Source organism: Lissotriton vulgaris, chromosome 4_1, assembly GCF_964263255.1.
Source record: "Lissotriton vulgaris chromosome 4_1, aLisVul1.2, whole genome shotgun sequence".
In the NCBI taxonomy this organism is placed as follows: domain Eukaryota; kingdom Metazoa; phylum Chordata; class Amphibia; order Caudata; family Salamandridae; genus Lissotriton; species Lissotriton vulgaris.
In genome coordinates, this window is record NC_141691.1 from 1,474,549,042 (window position 1) to 1,474,568,154 (window position 19,113).

The 19,113-nt window shown below is 46.5% G+C and overlaps 1 protein-coding gene across 1 annotated transcript in view; it reads right to left on the reverse strand.

Moving 5' to 3' along the window:
• The window catches only part of PRKDC (protein kinase, DNA-activated, catalytic subunit), a 2,818,033-nt gene that overhangs the window by 1,116,617 nt on the left and 1,682,303 nt on the right, over nucleotides 1-19,113 (reverse strand). The window contains exon 60 of the mRNA XM_086965729.1: nucleotides 11,886-11,998. Within this exon, the coding sequence (XP_086821855.1) occupies nucleotides 11,886-11,998 (113 nt within the window). The remainder of the gene's footprint in view (nucleotides 1-11,885; nucleotides 11,999-19,113) is intronic.

The following is a 19,113-nucleotide window of genomic DNA, read 5'->3' on the forward strand; positions in this document are numbered from 1 at the left end:
GCTGCGCTGACACGGTCGAGAAGAATGGAATGATCGACCGTGTCAAACGCAGAGGACAGATCGAGGAGGACCAGGGCCTGAGGGAGATTGATGTCAGCTTTCCCTTTGAGTTCGTCAAGGACTGCAGTGACCACTGACTCCGTGGAATGGCCTGGGCGAAAGCCCGCCTGATGGGAGGCCAAGAGGTGGTGCTCCTCAATGTAGTTGGACAGGCAAGATGTAACATGGCTTTCAAGGATCTTACCCAAATAAGGGAGAAGAGAGATAGGCCTAAAATTAGAAGGGAGAGAGGGATCCAGACCAGATTTTTTAAGAATAGGGAGAACGATAGCAGATTTAAAAGATGAAGGAACAGAGCCTAGAGCTAAGGAGGCATTAAGAAGGGCAAGAGGGGGGGCAGAACAACTAGTGAAAAGAGTTTTGAGGATCCGTGCAGGAGCACAATCCGCCGGAGATCCGGACTTGACTTTTGTAAGCAGGTTAAGGAACCGGTCCGTGGAGATAGGAGGAAAATTATCCAGAGAGGCGCCACGTCAGAGTTCAGACGCCATTCCTGATCCATCAAGCACCGGCGGCTGAGTTCGTCCGCCCTGGTGTTCAGAGAACCTGCCAGGTGTTGAACCACCAAGGTAATGCCTTGATGCTGACATAGGGTCCAGGACCACACCCCGCCCTTTTTGTTGCAATACCACAAGGCGGTGGTGTTGTCCGTGAACATCTGCACTACACTTCCCCGGACAGAGGGAAGGAATGCCTTCAGTGCAAGTCGGATCGCCTGCAGCTCCAGAAGGTTGATATGGAGCCGGGACACCGCCGGAGACCAGAGGCCTCTGATCTCTGCCTATCCCAAGTGGCCTCCCCATCACAGGAGGGTCGCATCCGTCACCACTGTGTGCTCCAGTTGGGGAAGGGAGAGGGATCCTCCATTGACCCATTCGCTATTCGTGAGCCACCACTGCAGATGTCGCGCAGTGCCCTCCGAGATCTGGACATGATCAGACAGATTGCCCTGATGCTGTGCCCACTGGAACTTTCAGGTCCCACTGCAGAGCCTGCATATGCCATCTGGCATGATGCACTAGCAGGATGCAAGAGGCCATCAGGCCCAGGAGCCGGAGGGTCATCCTGACTGAAACCTGGGATAGAGGCTGAAAGAGTAGAATCAAAGTCCAAGTATCCCAGACCCGCTGCTCGGGAGGATAAACCTGAAACAGCGCTGAATACAGAATCACTCCGATAAAAGGGAGCTTCTGAGAGGGACTCCGGTGCGACTTCTGCACATTGATGGAAAACCCCAGCAAATACAAGAGGTAAGCCGTAGTCTGGAGGTGGGTGACGACTGCCTGGGGCGTGCCTGTCTTCAACACCCAGTCGTTGAGGTAGGGGAAGACTGACACCCCTAACCTGTGCAGGTGAGTAGCGACCACCGCCATCACCTTCGTGAACACCCGAGGAGCACTAGTAAGGCCGAAGGGGAGCACGGCAAACTGAAAATGCTCCTGGCCTACCGTGAACCGCAGGTAGCGCCAGTGGACCAGCAGGACGAGAAAGTGAAAATATGCGTCCTACAAGTCCAACGCCACCATCCAGTCTCCAGGGTCCAGGGCAGCCAGGAGCTGACTTCAAAAACAGACGAGGGTCCTTGGGAACAAAATAACTAGGAGAGGGAGGCAGGGAGCAAAGTAGAACAAGAACAAAACCTCTCCTAGAAAACACATTTAATACATGGGTAGTATATCCATTAGTTTGTATATAACATCATAGTCCTACAACAATTGATTTGGAAAACATATTTCTCATATATTTTTAGACCTCGATTTTTTTTTTAACTCATTAAATATATACAGTACACATTAATATATTATAGACACAACCGCCCCCAATCAACCTGACATAACCAAACGTACTCCGGGTGTTCTGCTTCCCCAAACAAGTTTGATCAACAGTGACCGCAGAGTGCAAAAAAATGTGTTGGTCAGGGGAATCGGTATGTTCAGGAATAAATACAAAAACCTAGGGAGGACTACCATGCCTGCAAGGAAAACTCATGTAAGTATCACATGAATCTCGGGTCCAAACAATGATGTGAAATACTCTTTGGCGATTAAACACTTCCTTTAAGTTGGATTAGTCTGACTGCTTCTTACTCCCTTCACGCCCAACAAAACTGCACCTGAGGAAGAGGAGGGGTATTTCCTGATGGAACTTATCGCGCACGTCATTGTGCGAAGATTCATGGACAATGTAGTATAAACGAAGGAGCCAATTACAATACAGCTTATTTAAGGTTCACCCTGACAGCCACTCTAGTGCATCTTGGTTATTGTTGTTTTTTTGTTGTCAAAGCCATTATGTTTTTGATAATTATGTCATGCAATTCAGCATGGTGAGAGCACTGTTGTATTCTAGAATAAGATAGGCTTCCTCCTGCAGCAATACAGTGTGAATATCAATCAATCGTGTTGTTGCATTTAAGACTGATAACACTGTCCCCTTGAACTCATTCACTGTATGATTTTTCAATAAAGTGTTCAACCATGGGTGCAGCTACAACTTTCTTCTTAATTCTTGACCGTTATTGGGTAATCCAATGATTTATCTGCTGATTTGTCTTGCCTATGTATACCTTGGGGCATGGACACACAATGGCGTACACAACGTTTTTAGTTTTACAATTCGTGAACTCTGTATATCTCCACTTAATGGCATTGTGAAAAAATTCCGTACCTTCAATTGCGGAATCGCAAGCAGCACAATTACCGCACTTGTGGTGGCCTTCGACAGGTTTTAATTGCCACTACCTTCGTAGGTTACTTTTTGGTTGTGTGGGAAAAATATCAGGTCTTACAATTTGTTGTCCGATACTTTGGTTTTTCTTCATAGCAAATAACAGCTTCTGGAAAGGACATTCTAGATTATGCAGCAAATACAATTTTTTTTTTAATTATTTGCCGGAATTTGTTGGTATCAGGACCAAATATAGAAATGCACACCAATCTCTCTAATTTTGATTTCACTGTAGTTTGGAGAAGTTCTTCACGAGGTGTGTGCCATGCTCTTTTTGTAGCGTGTTTTAACAATGTCTTAGGGTATCCTCTCTTGGCCATTTAATCACAGAAAATTGCTGCCTGCTGTTCAAAATCAGTTTTTCTGGAACAGTTTCTTTGTATCCGCAGTAGTTGACCATACGGAAGGTTTTCTTTTAAACTTTTTGGATGAGCACTCTTATGGTGCAAGATAGTGTTTCTGTCAGTGGATTTTCGATGTAACGAGGTTGTCAACTGGTTCTCATGAGGAGATAATTCCACATCCAAAAAGTCAGGCTTGTTTTACTTTAAGACAGAATTTGATGTCCTCATGTTGCGTGTTTAACCAGCCATGGACTTCCAAATATTACATTCAGTGTTAGTGAACATGGAAGATAGGTGTGTGACATGTCATGTTTTTACTTTTCAGAGCACCTTGTCACGCAGCCTGCAGTGGCAGTCTGTTTGAGTTTGGTGCTGGGTCCCTTAGAGTGGAACACGAAATGCTGCAGCTCTTATGGACCCTCGTTAGTACCTATGCCAGTCAGCCAGCAAAGGGGTACCTCTAATGTGCCTCTGGGTGCATGTTATAATAAATCTAGTACAGATTTATTAACACAAGGTGTTTGATACCAAACACCATAGGTTTCAGCAAAGCCATCAAGTAGCTGGAGAATTCGTATTGCCCACTGCCCAGTACATATACTTAAGATGGCTTCCCTGTTCACTCGTACTATCTAGCAATTTAACTAGGCAGCACAGGGGCTCCGGAAGTACTTTCCCGATTCTGATGATCTTGGTGTCTAGAAAAATAACATCGAATTTTGTATATTGTTAAATTGGTCTTGGATTTCTCTTATGTAAAAATATAGTACTTAGGATTATTAAACTAAGCCCCTGTAAACAAATAAGGGACTTTTTGGATGGTGTACCCCTACATTAGTATACTACATAAAAAGCCAGCTTCCTACAGTATGTCCATCAGTGATGTCTACAAATCACCAGAAATCCAGGCTACGCGACATTGGTACCAAATGCTCTACCAATGCAGCCATGATGTTTAAACCTGCTGCATACAAGCCAGTATGAATCATCTGAGCCATGGAAGAATAAGGTCAAGTCAAGTCAAGAAGTACTTTATACGGTTCGAATTTTCAAAACCATAAAAGTACAGACATATATGAAAAATGGTCCAGAAATCACAATACATCATTAAGAAAAAAGTTACAGTTAGTAATGCAGCAATAATAAAAACGTTACAGAATAAAAAACCGAGTTCAGTTTTACAATACACAGAATGGTTGGTAAATATTCTACACCCAATTGATCTTTTTGCCCAGTCTCATTGCAATAGTTAAAAATGTGGCCACATTATAGATTTCCCAGATATCGGTTAGCATCTGGAGGTATAATACCGCTGGTTTAACCTGCCTGAACCCTTTCCCCTTTAACAGGGGGATAATGAATTTTTCCCTAATGGATTTAAAATGGGTACAAAAAAACAGGAAATGGGCAGTGTCCATAATTGAATAACCGTCACAATTACATATACTCAGTTCCGAGTCCCTGGTCCAGCCAGGGCGGCCACAAATTAGCAAATGAACTTTGTTCAAGCGGAACTTAGTGAGGAGGTACCTGTGACTTGGGTTGTTTACAACTTTCAAGTAAAGTTCCGGTTCGTGATCTGAGGAAACAATCAGTTGATGCGACCTAACAGAAGGTTTTCTCAACTCCTTGTTTTCTCTATCCGTTCCACTATGTAGCAAAAAGGTATTCTTTGCCCACTTCAGATCAGCCTTTACGAGGGCAGAAGGATTGTGGAACAGCTCAGGCCTGCCCAGCTTAACACAAGATTGTTCAACATATTTTAGCCAGGGAATCTTGTTCCAATAGTCTAGTTTAAGGCAATCCTTCAAGATTTCATGATTAACATCAAGCTCTGGGTTGAGCCACACAGATATCCATTTCAGGAGGGGAGCCATAGCGACTCGATCCTCCAAAAAATCCACCCCGCATTCCTGATGTACAATGAAGCTTGCTGTGGATTTTGGTAAAGAAAGAATGGATTTTAAAAAGTTATCTTCGATCACTTGGAGAAATTTAGCGGGCATGAAGCCCCACAGGTCTGCGCCATACATGGCGATAGCTATGCATTTAGCGGCGTACACTTTAGGACAGCCTCTATGGGCTTCACCCCAATTTTGCGTGAGAAACCAAGGACTGCGGATATAGAGCGTGCCAAGACCTTTTTTTTCTCCAACATTTGGGGAAGCCAAGTGGAGCGATCATCAAACACTACACCCAGGTAGGGGAATCTGGAGACTCTAGATAATTTGTGGCCATTAAAGTGTAAAGACATGGCATGTTTTTTGGCCTTAGCATGGGGTCCTACCACCATTACATGAGATTTACCAAAGTTAATACTGAGGTCCAGATTTATCATAAAATTATAAAAAGAGTTCAACAGACTTTGCAAACCCACAGCAGTTCTAGCTATGAGAGCCGCATCATCTGCGTACAGTAATGCGGGCAATGTGTATTTCCCTGCTCTAGGTATGTCTTTACAGGCTGTACCCAGTGTTCCACCCAAATTGTTAATGTATAAAGTGAACAGCAGGGGAGCAAGAATGCAGCCCTGCCTGACACCGTTAGTAATATGAAGTTTTCCTGTACAATTCCCTTTTCTGTCATAACGAACAGTGGCGGTAAGGTCCTTATGAAGGTCTGCTAGGAAGTACACGATGTTTGGGTCGATACCTATGCTAAGGAGCTGGCCCCACAACTTGGACCTGTTCACTCGGTCAAAGGCCGAGGACAGATCCATAAAAGCAATGAATAGGGATCCAGACTTTGCTTTAGTGTATTTTCCAATCAGCAATTGTAGGTTTAAGCTCTGATCGATGGTGCTCCTTCCCTTTCTAAAACCATACTGAAGGGGGGAAAGAGTATTAATTAGTCTCCCCTAACCATTCAGTAAGTTTACTGAGGACCACTCTCCCTATGACCTTAACCTCAGAATCTATCAGGGATATGGGGCGGTAATTTCCCGGTTCCCCCCTGTCTCCTTTTTTAAAAATAGGGACAATTACAGATTGGGACCATGATTCTGGGATACCTGTTTTAAAAATGCTGTTGAAGACTCTAGCTAAAATTTTGGACCAGAATAAAATATCCACTTTAAAAAGATCAGCTGGAACCCCGTCCGGCTCAGGAGCCTTATTGCTGGTCATTTTTTCAATGGCTAGGCCCACCTCTTCCTCATCTACCGTTAGGCTATAAGGGAGTTGATATAAACTGGTCGTGTCCTCAGCCCCGGTAGCTTCCTGCTCATACACAGATTTAAAGTGCAAATGCCATTTGTCTTCTTGGATACCACAATCCAATTCACTATTGCATGAGTCCGCAAAATATGGTTGGTTGACCACTGCCCAGAATTTGGCGCTACTTTTCAGGACGTCAGTTGAGGTCAGATCAGCCCAAGCATCCTCTCTAATCTCGTGCCGTCTTTTCTCAATGGTGGTCTTATATGCTTTCCTGAGGGTAGCCACAAGTTTTCCATCTACAGGATTTGATTTTAAAGCCAATTTTAATTTGTGGTTAGCAGCGGAACATTTATTATCAAACCAGCCTACCCTTTCCTGGTTTTTCCTTTTACACTGTTGTGTCAGGTTAGACACGATGTTGGCGCATACCCTTTTATACGCTTCTAAAACCTCAGTGTCCCCCGCCTGATCATTTAAACAAAGTTCAAAATCCTCCTGACTATTTATACACAAATTGCCAAAGAAATCCTCAGGAATTATTTTGCACCATTTGATTCGACGGGCCTGATCAGTTGGTCGTAAGTCACATTTGTTTACCAGACTCAAGCTACTATCATTAATATCAAATACAATTTTAACTTTTAGTACAACAAGATTGTGGTCACTAAAATGGGACCTTACAACGGTATAACAGATAATATGACAGCTGTAACTACTGCTCAAAAAAATATAATCAATGGTAGACCCACTACCATGACCCGTAAAAGTTGGAATGCCCTCTTCCCCCCCAAGTGGCAACATTAAACCATTTTCAGCTAACAAGGATTCTAGAAAGGAACCCTGATCTGTATGTTCAAAATGGATATTCTCTTCTTCTGGGGGACCAAACAGAAGGTTCGGAGGACAATCTTCCTGACAGCCGTGGACATTGAAATCTCCCAATACAATAACAATACAATTGGCCTCCATGGACTCTTGGAACTTAATTAAAAAAGAGTTTAACCTCTGCAAATTATCAACTGAGTGTTCTCTATCAAAAGAGTTATAGAAGTTCACTAGTAATACAGCATTAGAGCTCCTGTGTGTAATTAAAACTGCAAGGCAGTAGGGGCTACCAGTGGGAATTTCTTTGTAGGTGCCTGAGATTTTTGCGGATATCAAGGTAACCAGGCCACCTCTAGCCCGCCCTCTCAATGAATTGACAGCTGGGAGGAAGAAGGTGGTGTATCCATCCAGTGTAAGCAGATTTTCAGTCACCCACGTTTCCTGCATGGCGATAATGTCCATAGTGCCTATGAGGTCTCTCCAATGAGGGTCATCGATTTTGTTCCTAAGGCCCGCTATGTTCCATGTGGCCATTGCGATCACCTGCCTGCCTCCTTTATTCTCTTCAATTACAGACAAATCTGTCCCCCCCTCCATAACCTGCTCTGTGGTAGACGTTCGCTCAGTACTTGGATCAGGGTTTAAGGCTTGTGGGGGGTGACTACTCTGTAAGGTGGTGTGTAGGGCAGTTAACGATTGTGTAGCATAGTAACCCGATGTTTGTCAATCTACCCAATCCAAAAAGGACGGGTGATCGTAATGATTGAACGTTGGGACATTAAAATAATTTTCCTGCCCATTTACGTGATGATAGTCATGATATGAATGTTTATTTTGGGGGCCAGCAAAAAAACCACCCTGAAAAGGTCCAGCTCTTCTTCTCCTGACCACGGTCCACCCATCCTCACCCCCCTCCTCCCATCCACGTGATTGAGCCTCCCAAGGGGGATTAAACCTCTGTCTATAGTTGGACTCCTGAGGGCCCTTTAACAAACTCCATCTTTTGTCGGGTTGGTTCCCTTGAACATAAAAGTAGGAGAGAGGCCTGGCCGTGACCGTGCTCGCCTGATAACGCGGTGTGCCGGCACAGATGTAATTTACTACCTGTGGGTGCTCAAAGGTGACCACCACGCAGTCACCTTGTAGGTTTTTCCTATTGCCTCCCACCCAAGGAGTTCTCTCCACCATTAGGATGTTACTAGGCATGCCAGGCGGTAATGGAAGGTTTTTGGACAACCAATGGCAAACCTTGTTTTTTAGGGTTTGGTAGGACTCCGTTTCAGTTGGCCCGAGTTCAGTGACCCCAGTCAGGATCACTACATAGGAGCACGCATCCGGGGGAAGGTGGATGTTTCTCCGTGGTTCTCTCTTTTCCTTTGGGGTCTGATCTAATTTAGGAGTCGGAGGTGTAGGTTCTTTAAACTTAACCTGAGAGGTTACCTTGGGTTTGACAGGATTAGATACTGGTTTTGGGTCAGGAGTTTTTGAGGAAGTGCCCCCTGTGATGATGGTGTTAGTGGGATTAATGGGCGCATTTTTTTTAAGAGAAGGGGTATTTTTATCAACCATGGGAGGCTTATTCATGGCCTTTTTTACGGGGGGTATCTTGTTATCCAGGCTAAAACTAGGAGCGCTTATATCTTTATGGATGTTTTTTAAGATAGTTTCTAAGCAACGCAACCTGGCTTCAATGGGTTCAAGCAGGATTTTTAACATTTGAAAGATGTTGTTATTTACCATGTTTAAGCTGTTCCTATCCTCTTCGCTTCTAACATGATTATCTACTTCACCACCTAGATCCAAAATTTCCTCCAGACTACTATCTATGACTGTGTCATCTGGTAAACTTAGTGGTAAACCCACATTAGTTTGGTTAGCTCCATCGATGTCAACAGTGTTAGCGACCAGAACACTATTAGAGTTTAGGGGCACCAGGTCTGAGGTAGTCTGGTCTAGGTTCTGAGTGATCAGTGCTTTCTTTCGTTTACGTGTGACAGATTTGGACTTTTTTTTAGGAATTGCTCCCTCTTTCAAGCCCCTTTCAAGTGCATTTTCCACAGAAACATCTTCAGACTCATTTAATGAACCACTCTCTGCTAACAAAGCAAGATTAGGTGTTGCCTCCAAACCTTCTTGCGAGCTAATATCATCATGAGCCCCCTCAATATGTACGATAGCTGAGGTGTTGGAGTTTGTGGCTACATGTGGAGTACAGGCTTGAGCTATGAGACCTAAAGAAGATCTCCTGGCCAATGCCAAGTCTTGAGACACCCTTCTGTCCATTAAAATAATCCCCTCATCTATTAAGGCATGAGTCCGAACGATAAAATCATCGAGGGTACCCGTCAGTTTTTTGGCTCCAGCAGCTGCCATGCTTCTAGTCTCTCGACAGTTCATTACAGGCCAAAAATAAAGTAAAATTACAGTGCAGAGTGGCCGGGGTTACGTATAGGCAGAAGAAAATCAGTCTCTAATGTTGGTCCCAGTGATAATAACATAAACAACAGTGAGCGAACTTACAATTATGTAGGGGGTCCGTTGGTCCAAAGGCAGGCTAACAAATGACAAAGGGTGTAGCCCAGACCAGGCTCCTCAGGCCTCTGAGGGCCACAGAGGGCCCGCCCTTTGCCCGGGCTTAGCCCCGGGCGTCCCGCGTAGCGGGTATCAGCAGTTGCTAAAGAGGAGATGAGGCAGTTGGGGGCGGGGCAACCAGGGAGAGCGTCCAGGTGCAGGGGATGGCTACACAGGGACTCCTGGGAAATGGAGTCCCTGTCCCTCACCTGGTGCTCGCAGCCCGGGCAGAGTGTTCCCTTCTTCCGCCCAGTTGAGCACACAGTGCGCCGCCAAAGACCTTCACTTCAGCGGGGCAGCCCAGCAGTACGGACGATGCGGGACCCGCACAGCGGGTTCCGCGAGGTGTGAAGGCAAAGGGTCAGTCCAGCAGCAGGAACGTTGCAGGGATAATCCACGAAGCTCCCTGGTCAGCAGCAAATGATTTAGGCGTTTCCCAAATGGCTTCGGTGAACAGCAGCTTTAGTCCGGCGGTCGGGGCGGGGCAACCCGGGAGAGCGTCCAGGTGCAGGGGATGGCTACACAGGGACTCCTGGGAAATGGAGTCCCTGTCCCTCACCTGGTGCTCGCAGCCCGGGCAGAGTGTTCCCTTCTTCCGCCCAGTTGAGCACACAGTGCGCCGCCAAAGACCTTCACTTCAGCGGGGCAGCCCAGCAGTACGGACGATGCGGGACCCGCGCAGCGGGTTCCGCGAGGTGTGAAGGCAAAGGGTCAGTCCAGCAGCAGGAACGTTGCAGGGATAATCCACGAAGCTCCCTGGTCAGCAGCAAATGATTTAGGCGTTTCCCAAATGGCTTCGGTGAACAGCAGCTTTAGTCCGGCGGTCGGGGGCGGGGCAACCCGGGAGAGCGTCCAGGTGCAGGGGATGGCTACACAGGGACTCCTGGGAAATGGAGTCCCTGTCCCTCACCTGGTGCTCGCAGCCCGGGCAGAGTGTTCCCTTCTTCCGCCCAGTTGAGCACACAGTGCGCCGCCAAAGACCTTCACTTCAGCGGGGCAGCCCAGCAGTACGGACGATGCGGGACCCGCGCAGCGGGTTCCGCTAGGTGTGAAGGCAAAGGGTCAGTCCAGCAGCAGGAACGTTGCAGGGATAATCCACGAAGCTCCCTGGTCAGCAGCAAATGATTTAGAATAAGGTCTATCCGGACCGTGGAAAGATCTTGTAGTTGCTATAGTTGCCTACGAGAAAGACTGTGTTAATGGACTGCAGTGCTAAACTGGCAGAAGAATCATATAGCCTGCCAAAAACATTAGTCCGCTTGCATTCTCAGTCCGAGGGACTTGTCAGGAAGGGGTTATGGTTAACCTTACTAGTTAAAGCCTGTACAATGAGACTCTACCTGGTGAGAAAATCTGGTTTACTAAGTGAGTCATGCTACTCTTTTTAGTTCTTGCTTTTGGACATCAACATAGCTTAAGTTTTAGAATGGGAAGTGGAGCGGTTGCGGGACAGCCTTGTGACCGCCATCGGACCCCCGACCTGAATCGACCTGTGTGAAGACCACAACTACTTCTTATGTTAAGCAGTAAAAAGCTTACCTTCCCAGTCTTGAGTCACCTTTGTGTTCATAGGGGAAGATTGCTCATATTACTTAAGAGTTGTATCCAGGGCCTAGGCACCAAAGACAAATCAGAAGCAGGTTTGTGACAGACATCTGCTTCCTGCGTTCTCTACATGACTTAAATCCTGTTGACTTCAGTGGAGACACTGTTCCCTAGCGCAGTGAGAAAAGGTTTTCAGAGTTGTTGGAAGACCGACAAAGTTAGGTGCAGAGCTCCAGGCCTATCTTGGAAGACGCTGAAAGAAAGGAAGTGATGTCAGGGCACATGGGTGGCTCTTATAATTATTTCTGTTCTGTCACTTTTGGAGCAGTATAGAATCAGCACAAAGTCGCCCGGTGCTAACTAGAGGCATGCAAAAGTATTGCAGACAAATTCTCCAGATCCAGTCTGGCACCTATGGGGTATTCTAAAGATGAGGAATCTGTGGTCAGAAATCAGAAGTTAGCATTACACTGTTGGTTTACACTAAAATAATTTCAAAACCAAGTAAGTCCGAGTCCTAGGTGTAAGGGAAAAATTTTGTAGGTGAGATCATATTGAAGACAATTTACTCCACTCAATTTATAGGCACTGGTCAAAATCATGTAAGTAAGTTACCTTTAATCAAAATAAAAAGGTTCATTAAAAGTTAACCTACCTTTTCTCGTTTCTGCTCGGCAACTCCTTTTTTTGCAAAAATTAAGCTAACTTTTTCCTGGTCCTTTAGAAAACGCCTGCGCAATCGTAGGATTTCTGCCTTTTCTTCTATACCTGTGTTAATAAATGATGATTGGTTAACAACTAAATATATCAATGTTACACAAACAAATAGCTCTGACATTTTATGAGTAAGATCGTTAATATTTATCCCTAATCCTGCTTAAGTTTCGCTCTTAATGGAATTTGCAAATATGATAGGAAAATAGAAAAAGAAAGAGCAAACAGATGAACAAGAAAAAAAAGGTGATAATAGAACTATAAGAGAAAGAATAGCAGAAAAAAAAAGAAATAAATAAATAAACTGAAGAAAACAATCACATGAAGCAAAGGAAAAATACAGTGAGAAAAATTAAAGGAACAAACGAAAAACATCACAAACAGAATTTTTTTTTTTTTTAAATCAAACAGAATTTATTGCTCAATGATTTTGCAACTTTCATGTACTGCGTGCATGAAGCCTAATAAAGCAAACCAAAAAGTGAAGGGGTAAAGAGATAACGTACATTAGTAAACAAAAAACAAAGGCCAGCCAGTCACAGCAAGCTTCACTGTATTCAAGCTCCTAGTTATTAAGCTGGCAGAAGAAAGAAGTATTTAGTTCTCTGTGTAGTGGTTTCCTTACATTTAGACCCAGTAAGCAAGGTGTTTTGGGATAGGAAGGATTTTTTTTTAAATTAACAGCATATCACCTTTTGCGAGTTGGATTGCCCACTCCTGTGGCCTTGAAATCAGTATATCCTTTGTGTTTCATATACAGCAACTTATAGTTTCCATCTGAGGCAAATGAAGACACTTACCTTCAGTAACACACTTCCTTGTGGATGTAGAATGCCATAGCTCGCACCCCAGAGGCCTGGCTCAGTCGAAGGGTATAAATAAAAGGGAAGTGGACCCCTAACGGCCACACCCATATAAGTGGTATCTGTGTCCCATGTGATTGGCTTTCGCCAACTAATCAGAGTCTCAGTCCCTACAGGTCCCAGCACTTTACAGTGGACCACAACTCAACTCAAACTTTGAGCTATTGCAGCTGCGGTAGGCCTGATACAAAGTGGACAAGTATATCAACACCTTAACCGCAAGGCTGCTGCAACTCGCCAATACATTCATGGATGATGACCAGCCCAAGGAGGTACGCTATCAACTAATTTAAGGCTGCAGATTGTCAACACTTAAGAGCCTCACACTGGACGACTCTTCGGTCACAGGCATCACAGCCCCACATTCTAACAAGAGTGCTCCAGACAGCCTAGAAGAAGATGTCTTCAACGTCTTTGTAGCACAACCAGAGGAGGGGAAGACTAAGCTAGCCCCTTTGTGCACCGTCCTGGATCGCAAGGTAGCAGTACCGGCCCTGATTGGCACTGGGGCATCTATCAACATCATAGACTTCAAATAATTTAAGAAGCAACAACCCTGCCCACGGCTGGAAGCTGCCAGAGCCAAGATCTTCACGTAGGGAAGCAAGCACCCACTACAGCTGGCTGGTGCCACTGAGTTGCTGGTAGTTAGCAAAGACAGAAACATGCGTACCCACTTCCATGTCATCAAGGATGGCACAGGCACCTTCACAGGATGCCACAATGCGAAAGGCATGATACTGAAGTCACGAAAATTCTATATCGATGTAATTTTCATACAACATCCCAGGAAGTAAATATTAGCTACAACTGCCAACAGGGAGCCAAGGCATGTCCAGATAGGGGAATTGCAATTAGAGTCCTTAGGGATATAACAATAGGATGAAATGATGTACACAGGACTGGAGTCAGTCTCGGTGTACAGTTGGCAGCGGTAGCTAATATTAATTCCTGGTATATTGCATATCAATTACATAGACATAGAATTTTCATGACTGGGATATCCTGGATTCCCTGAAACTTACTCTGTGAGGGGCAAGTTAATCAAACTCCTTTGGCATTCTTCTCAGGCATCAATTATTATGTCCTGATGATGATCCCACTATCTTCAGTGGGATCAACTGAAGAAAGTCGTCGACTTCAGCACCTTGACACAAACCTATCATTTTTGTTACTAATATGTGCTATGGTGTTACTCTCTATGTTTTTAGGCCTAATCACTAAACTGCATCACGGCCCCTATGCGCAATGCCTGAGTTTGGTAACTCAATTTTCTATTGTAAACGGTCCCACATGTAGGACTGTGTATTTCTCAAAATAAATCTTAATATCCCTCTGGACATATGAACATAGACATCATTGTAACTCTGTGTTAATTACAGTTATAATTCTATGTTGTGAGAGACCACTGATCCTTTGTAAAAAAAAAAAAAAAGTTGTTGTAATTGGTCACTTTATAGGGATGTGGTTTATTGCGATAGAGGATTTGCCGCTGGTTCCGTTGCGGTATGTTTGTATTTAGAGGCATTTGGTTTGGCACAAGTGAGAGGCAACCCGTGAAAAGATTCCCTGTGTATGATGCTCAATGGCATTCCTTTTAGTTATTTCTTGATGGTGGTGCTTTATCCTCTCGCAAGAATTCAAAGACTGTCTCAATTGTAGGAACACTCCAATGTATATTCGCTTATTGACATTTACGCTACGAAGACTTAATGTACGAGTTACTTACCTCCGGTAATGATTTATCTGGTATAGATGATTCTATCCTCAGATTCCTTCACGTAGAATTATCCCCAGGCGTGAGACTGGATCCGGAAACATTTTGCCACTGCATCCCCGCGCCCCAGGGGGACGGCACCACGCGACTCCGCCTCTGCGTTGTCCGCGCACGTGATATAAGCGAGGTCACATAAGTCCCGCCCCAGCACGCCTACATGAGTTTTCTTCGAGAACTTTTCCGCGCCACAACGCGGAGCCATCAGACAAAACTGTGAGAGTATAGGAACAGTATGCGAAAAGAAAAAAGGAATGGCAGGGAACAACACCATAAGGAGCAGTGCCAACACTGCAGTACCCCAAGCAGGGAAAAGAGTAAATTTATATTTTATTTTATACATTTATAGGCGCACAGCTACCCAAAAAGGGTTTCCCGGCGCCGAGACACAAGACAGGATAGGTGCAAACAAATGAAACAAGCAGGATTTATTTCTCAAACAACCAGATCTTTATGCTTCTCCTGATAATGACGTCATTTTGCTCCTTGCGGATGTGGGGATGGAGGGAATTCCAGAGGGTGGGTCCCAGGTGTGAGAAGTACCTCCCACCCATTCTAGCTAATTTAAACCTGGGCACACAAAAAGTAGCTGTAGATTGTGAGCGTAAATTTCGATTAGGAAAGTAAGGGCAGGCCAATGCTTGAAGATATTTTGGCGCCGTACCAGCTTTAATCCTGAACATATAGCTCAGAGCCTTGAACCTGATCCGGTTCTCAACCCTGAGCTAATGCAGGTCCCTCAGGTGTTTGGATACGCTGGAGTATTTAGGGATATTGCATAGTAGTCTGGCGGCTGAATTTTGAACCAATTGCAGTCGCCTGATTACTGCCTGATTTGAACCGAGGTACAGGATGTTACCGTAGTCAAGCCGAGAAGTTATAAGGGCGTTGACTACGGTCTTTTGGGTGGCGGAAGGCAACATCCACAGGATTTCTTTTAGCCACTTTATGATGGTGAAACAAAGGCCAGCAACCTTGTTGGCATGTTGTCTCATGGAGAGGGTATTGTCGACAACTACCCCCAAGTTACGTACATGAGTGGTAGGTTGGGGAAGTTGTCCTAAGCTTGTAGGCCAATGTGTGGAGTTCCATAGGTGTTGGTTCTTTCCCAGGAGGAGGACCTCAGTTTTTTCTCCATTCAACTTCAGCTGGTTGTTAGACACCCAGCTGAAGATATCGTGGAGACCTTGTCTAAGGGAGGAAAAAGCAGAGGGGCTGGATTCGGATAGTGAAAAAATAATCTGCGAATCATCCGCATAGGTAATAAGGGTGATTCCTGATTTGTCCGCCACGTCTGCCAGCGGACGGAGGTATAAGTTAAAAAGTAGAGGGCTCAAAATTGAGCCCTGGGTTACTCCATATGGGGCGCTGAACGTATCAGAGCCGGCCAGGGAGGAAGTTATTTGAAATGTCCGATCTGTCAAAAAAGACCTGATCCAGTCAAGTGCAGCCCCACAGATGCCATGGTGTCAAAGGCCGCACTCAAATCAAGAAGAATGAGTGCGACCGTTTGACCCTCATCCAGGAGTTTACGGATATTTTCAGTTACCCCAAGCAGAGCAGTCTCTGTGGAGAAACCTGCCCTGAAGCCAGACTGTGATGGGTGAAGGAGAACATTTCCTTCAGTAAAATAAGTTAGAACAGAATGAATATGTCTTTCCAGAAGTTTCAAAAAGACTGGTAAAAGTGAAATGGGTCGGTAGTTGGCCAGTATCTCGGGTCGGCTGTGGGTTTCTTCAAAAGTGGACTGACCATAGCGTGCTTCCAGATTGAGGGAACTGTAGAGAGGTTAAGGGAGGAATTTAAAGTGTCCATGATAATATTCAAGGAGGGAATATCTAGTTGTTTCAAGACACTGACTAAAGAACAGAGCACAGCCCTGAACAGCAACCCTGCCAGCACAAAGGTAGCCAACCCCCCCTACCGGAGTCAAGAACACATGAGAAGTGTCATGGAAATATATAACAGGACCACAACCCCAACCAATTACAATGAAAGGGAACCAGTGTGGGACAAACAAGGCACAACAAGACTCCCAGACAGCCCCAAACACAGAATGTGACAACCCCTGTAAGGAACAAGGGCAGAGGCTCAACCAAAAGAACCCAACCTAGAGGATAGCAGAGGGGCCAGGACCCTTAGCAATGAAAGGGGGCAAGAGAAGGGGGGGGGGGTTATAGGCCCCAATGTGGGGCAACTAGAAAACAAAGGCACAGAAGTACCTACAAACCGACCCTTCCAAGCGCCAAAAGAGGAGGAAGGAACGAATAAACAGGACGAACATCCTGCCAGCAAAGAGCGACAGAATGCACGCACTGAAGACATAGCCACCCACAGGGAGGCGAATGCAGAAGACCAAAGGGTCCTCGCAGAACGGGGAGGAAGGGCGAGCCCTGAAGGAATCTGCAGCTAGAATTGTCTCTACCAGATACATCGTTACCGAAGGCAAGTAACTCGTACATCTGATAGAGACTACTAGTTGCAGATTCCTTCACGTAGAATAGATACCCTAGCCATACCCAAGGGAAAGGAGGGTCTGCAAGAGGAACCCAGTAGTCTTGTCATAATAGAGGGTCCCACAGGGGCCGAGGCCCCAAGACAGGACGAGGAGCCCCGTCCCCCAGATAAGGAGAAGCCCTGCAAGTAAAAGACCACCAACCCCAAAGGGGATGCGGGAAAGGAGAAGAGGTAGCCTGTCCTCGCTCAGCAGAGGAAACAAGGCAAAGCGAAAGGAGGCCAAAGCGTCCCACGCCCATACTAGGCAGCAAACCTCCCCCCAAGGCCAAGGCAAGGAAGAGGAGCAGCGAAGGAGAAGAGCAACCTAGTGACTCCAAGGAGAAGAGGCAGAGCGAAGGCAAGCCTTCCCCACCGGACACATACCCAGTGAAGAGGGCCGCCAAGCCTAGCACAGCCAGAAGGCAAAGACCATACAGAATGGCGCTGGCCGCAATAAGCAGGCGGAAGCCGAAAAAGGGCAGCTCAAGGTCACCCAGGAAGAACCGTCCAGCGCCCCGCAGGGACAGACTGCACCTGAAAGGGAACAAGAACTCAGGGACGAGAAGTAGAATTGATTGCAAGACCCACTGGAAGGAGCGGACAAGGCAAGGATGACTGTCCTACCAAATCACCAAGAAGGCACAATGGTGCAGAAAAACAGCAGGTCAGCACCAGCAAGTGCAGCCAGCCACCGAAAACACTGCAGAAGGATGTGCTCAGGGCAAGCCAGACGCCAGCCAAAGATTGAGATGAAGAAGACCAGAAAGTCTGGACACGCTCCAGGGAGGAGTCCGCACCCACAGCCCAAAAAGAAGAGGAACGAGCAGAGCCAAAACGCCCGGCCGTAGACAGCAGGCCAGACCAGGCAAACAGCGCAGTCACCCCGGAGAAGGACACCGCGGGGAGCATCCAAGCCATCCCAAGCCATCAGCAAGAGGATTGCAACTGCAACATACCTTAACGATCACAACTCCCCAGCACATACCAGAGCTATGTAACAGCTACCACTGCCCCACATAGGGCATGGTACATCCCAAAACATGGGAACCTCTTGGGAACAAATGTCAGCAGCAGAGGACAACAGAAAATACCTGCGGAAAAACCAGCAGAAGGCTTGTCAAGCAGCCAAAGAGAAAAAAACAGCAGGCCTAGTCTCAGGGCCAGCATGGTGTAGAAAACCCAAAGCAAAAACAAACAGTGAAGAAGAAGGGCCGGCCAGCAGCCAACAGAATCACAGTCCCAACAAGGAGGACCCGAGTGGCCATGAAGCACACAGAACACACAACTAGGGCGACCCGCCCCAAACGAAGAACACCTCCAAGAACCAGATCACCCAACAGGTCCCTGAGGGGGAGAAGAAGGAGGAGGAGGGCGAAACCCCACCAAGAACCTCTGAATCGCAGAGTCCGCAGGGGCATGGAACAAAAGAGCACCATCGAAAGGAAGGTCCACCACCTGTTCCCGAACGTTCTCTGGGAACACACGGTCTCGAAGCCAGGCATGGCGATGAAGGGCAACCGAAGAATCCATGGCACGACCCAGCACCTCCGAGATGTCCAGAGCGGAGCGAATAATAAATGCCGCCAGCTCCCAGCCATCCAACACATGGTGCCTCAAATCAACACAGTCACCCTCCTGAGAAGCAGCAGACACAAAGGACTCTGCTGAGTCCCACAAACAAGAAGCAGCCCTAGCCAAAACACACAGCGTGTTAAGGGCCCTCAGAGCTGCACTGGTTGAGGCAAACATATTGCGCCCCAGGAGTCAAGCCAGCGGGCCTCCCGTGACGGGGGACACAACAGCGACGGCAGAGAGGGAAAGGCATTCTGAAAAAGGGGGCCTCTGGTACAGGGGTGGAGGGAAAGACATGCCGGATCACGCGGCGATGAAGGATGGTGGCGGTGCAGAAGGTGTTGGGGCACCGGGTCCCCGTGGCGTGACGGCCCCAAGTGAGAAGAATAGATTGAACCCTCGAAGGGAAGCAGCAGCTCCCTACCACCAGAGACCTGATGGAGAGCCTCCAGAAGATAATCCGC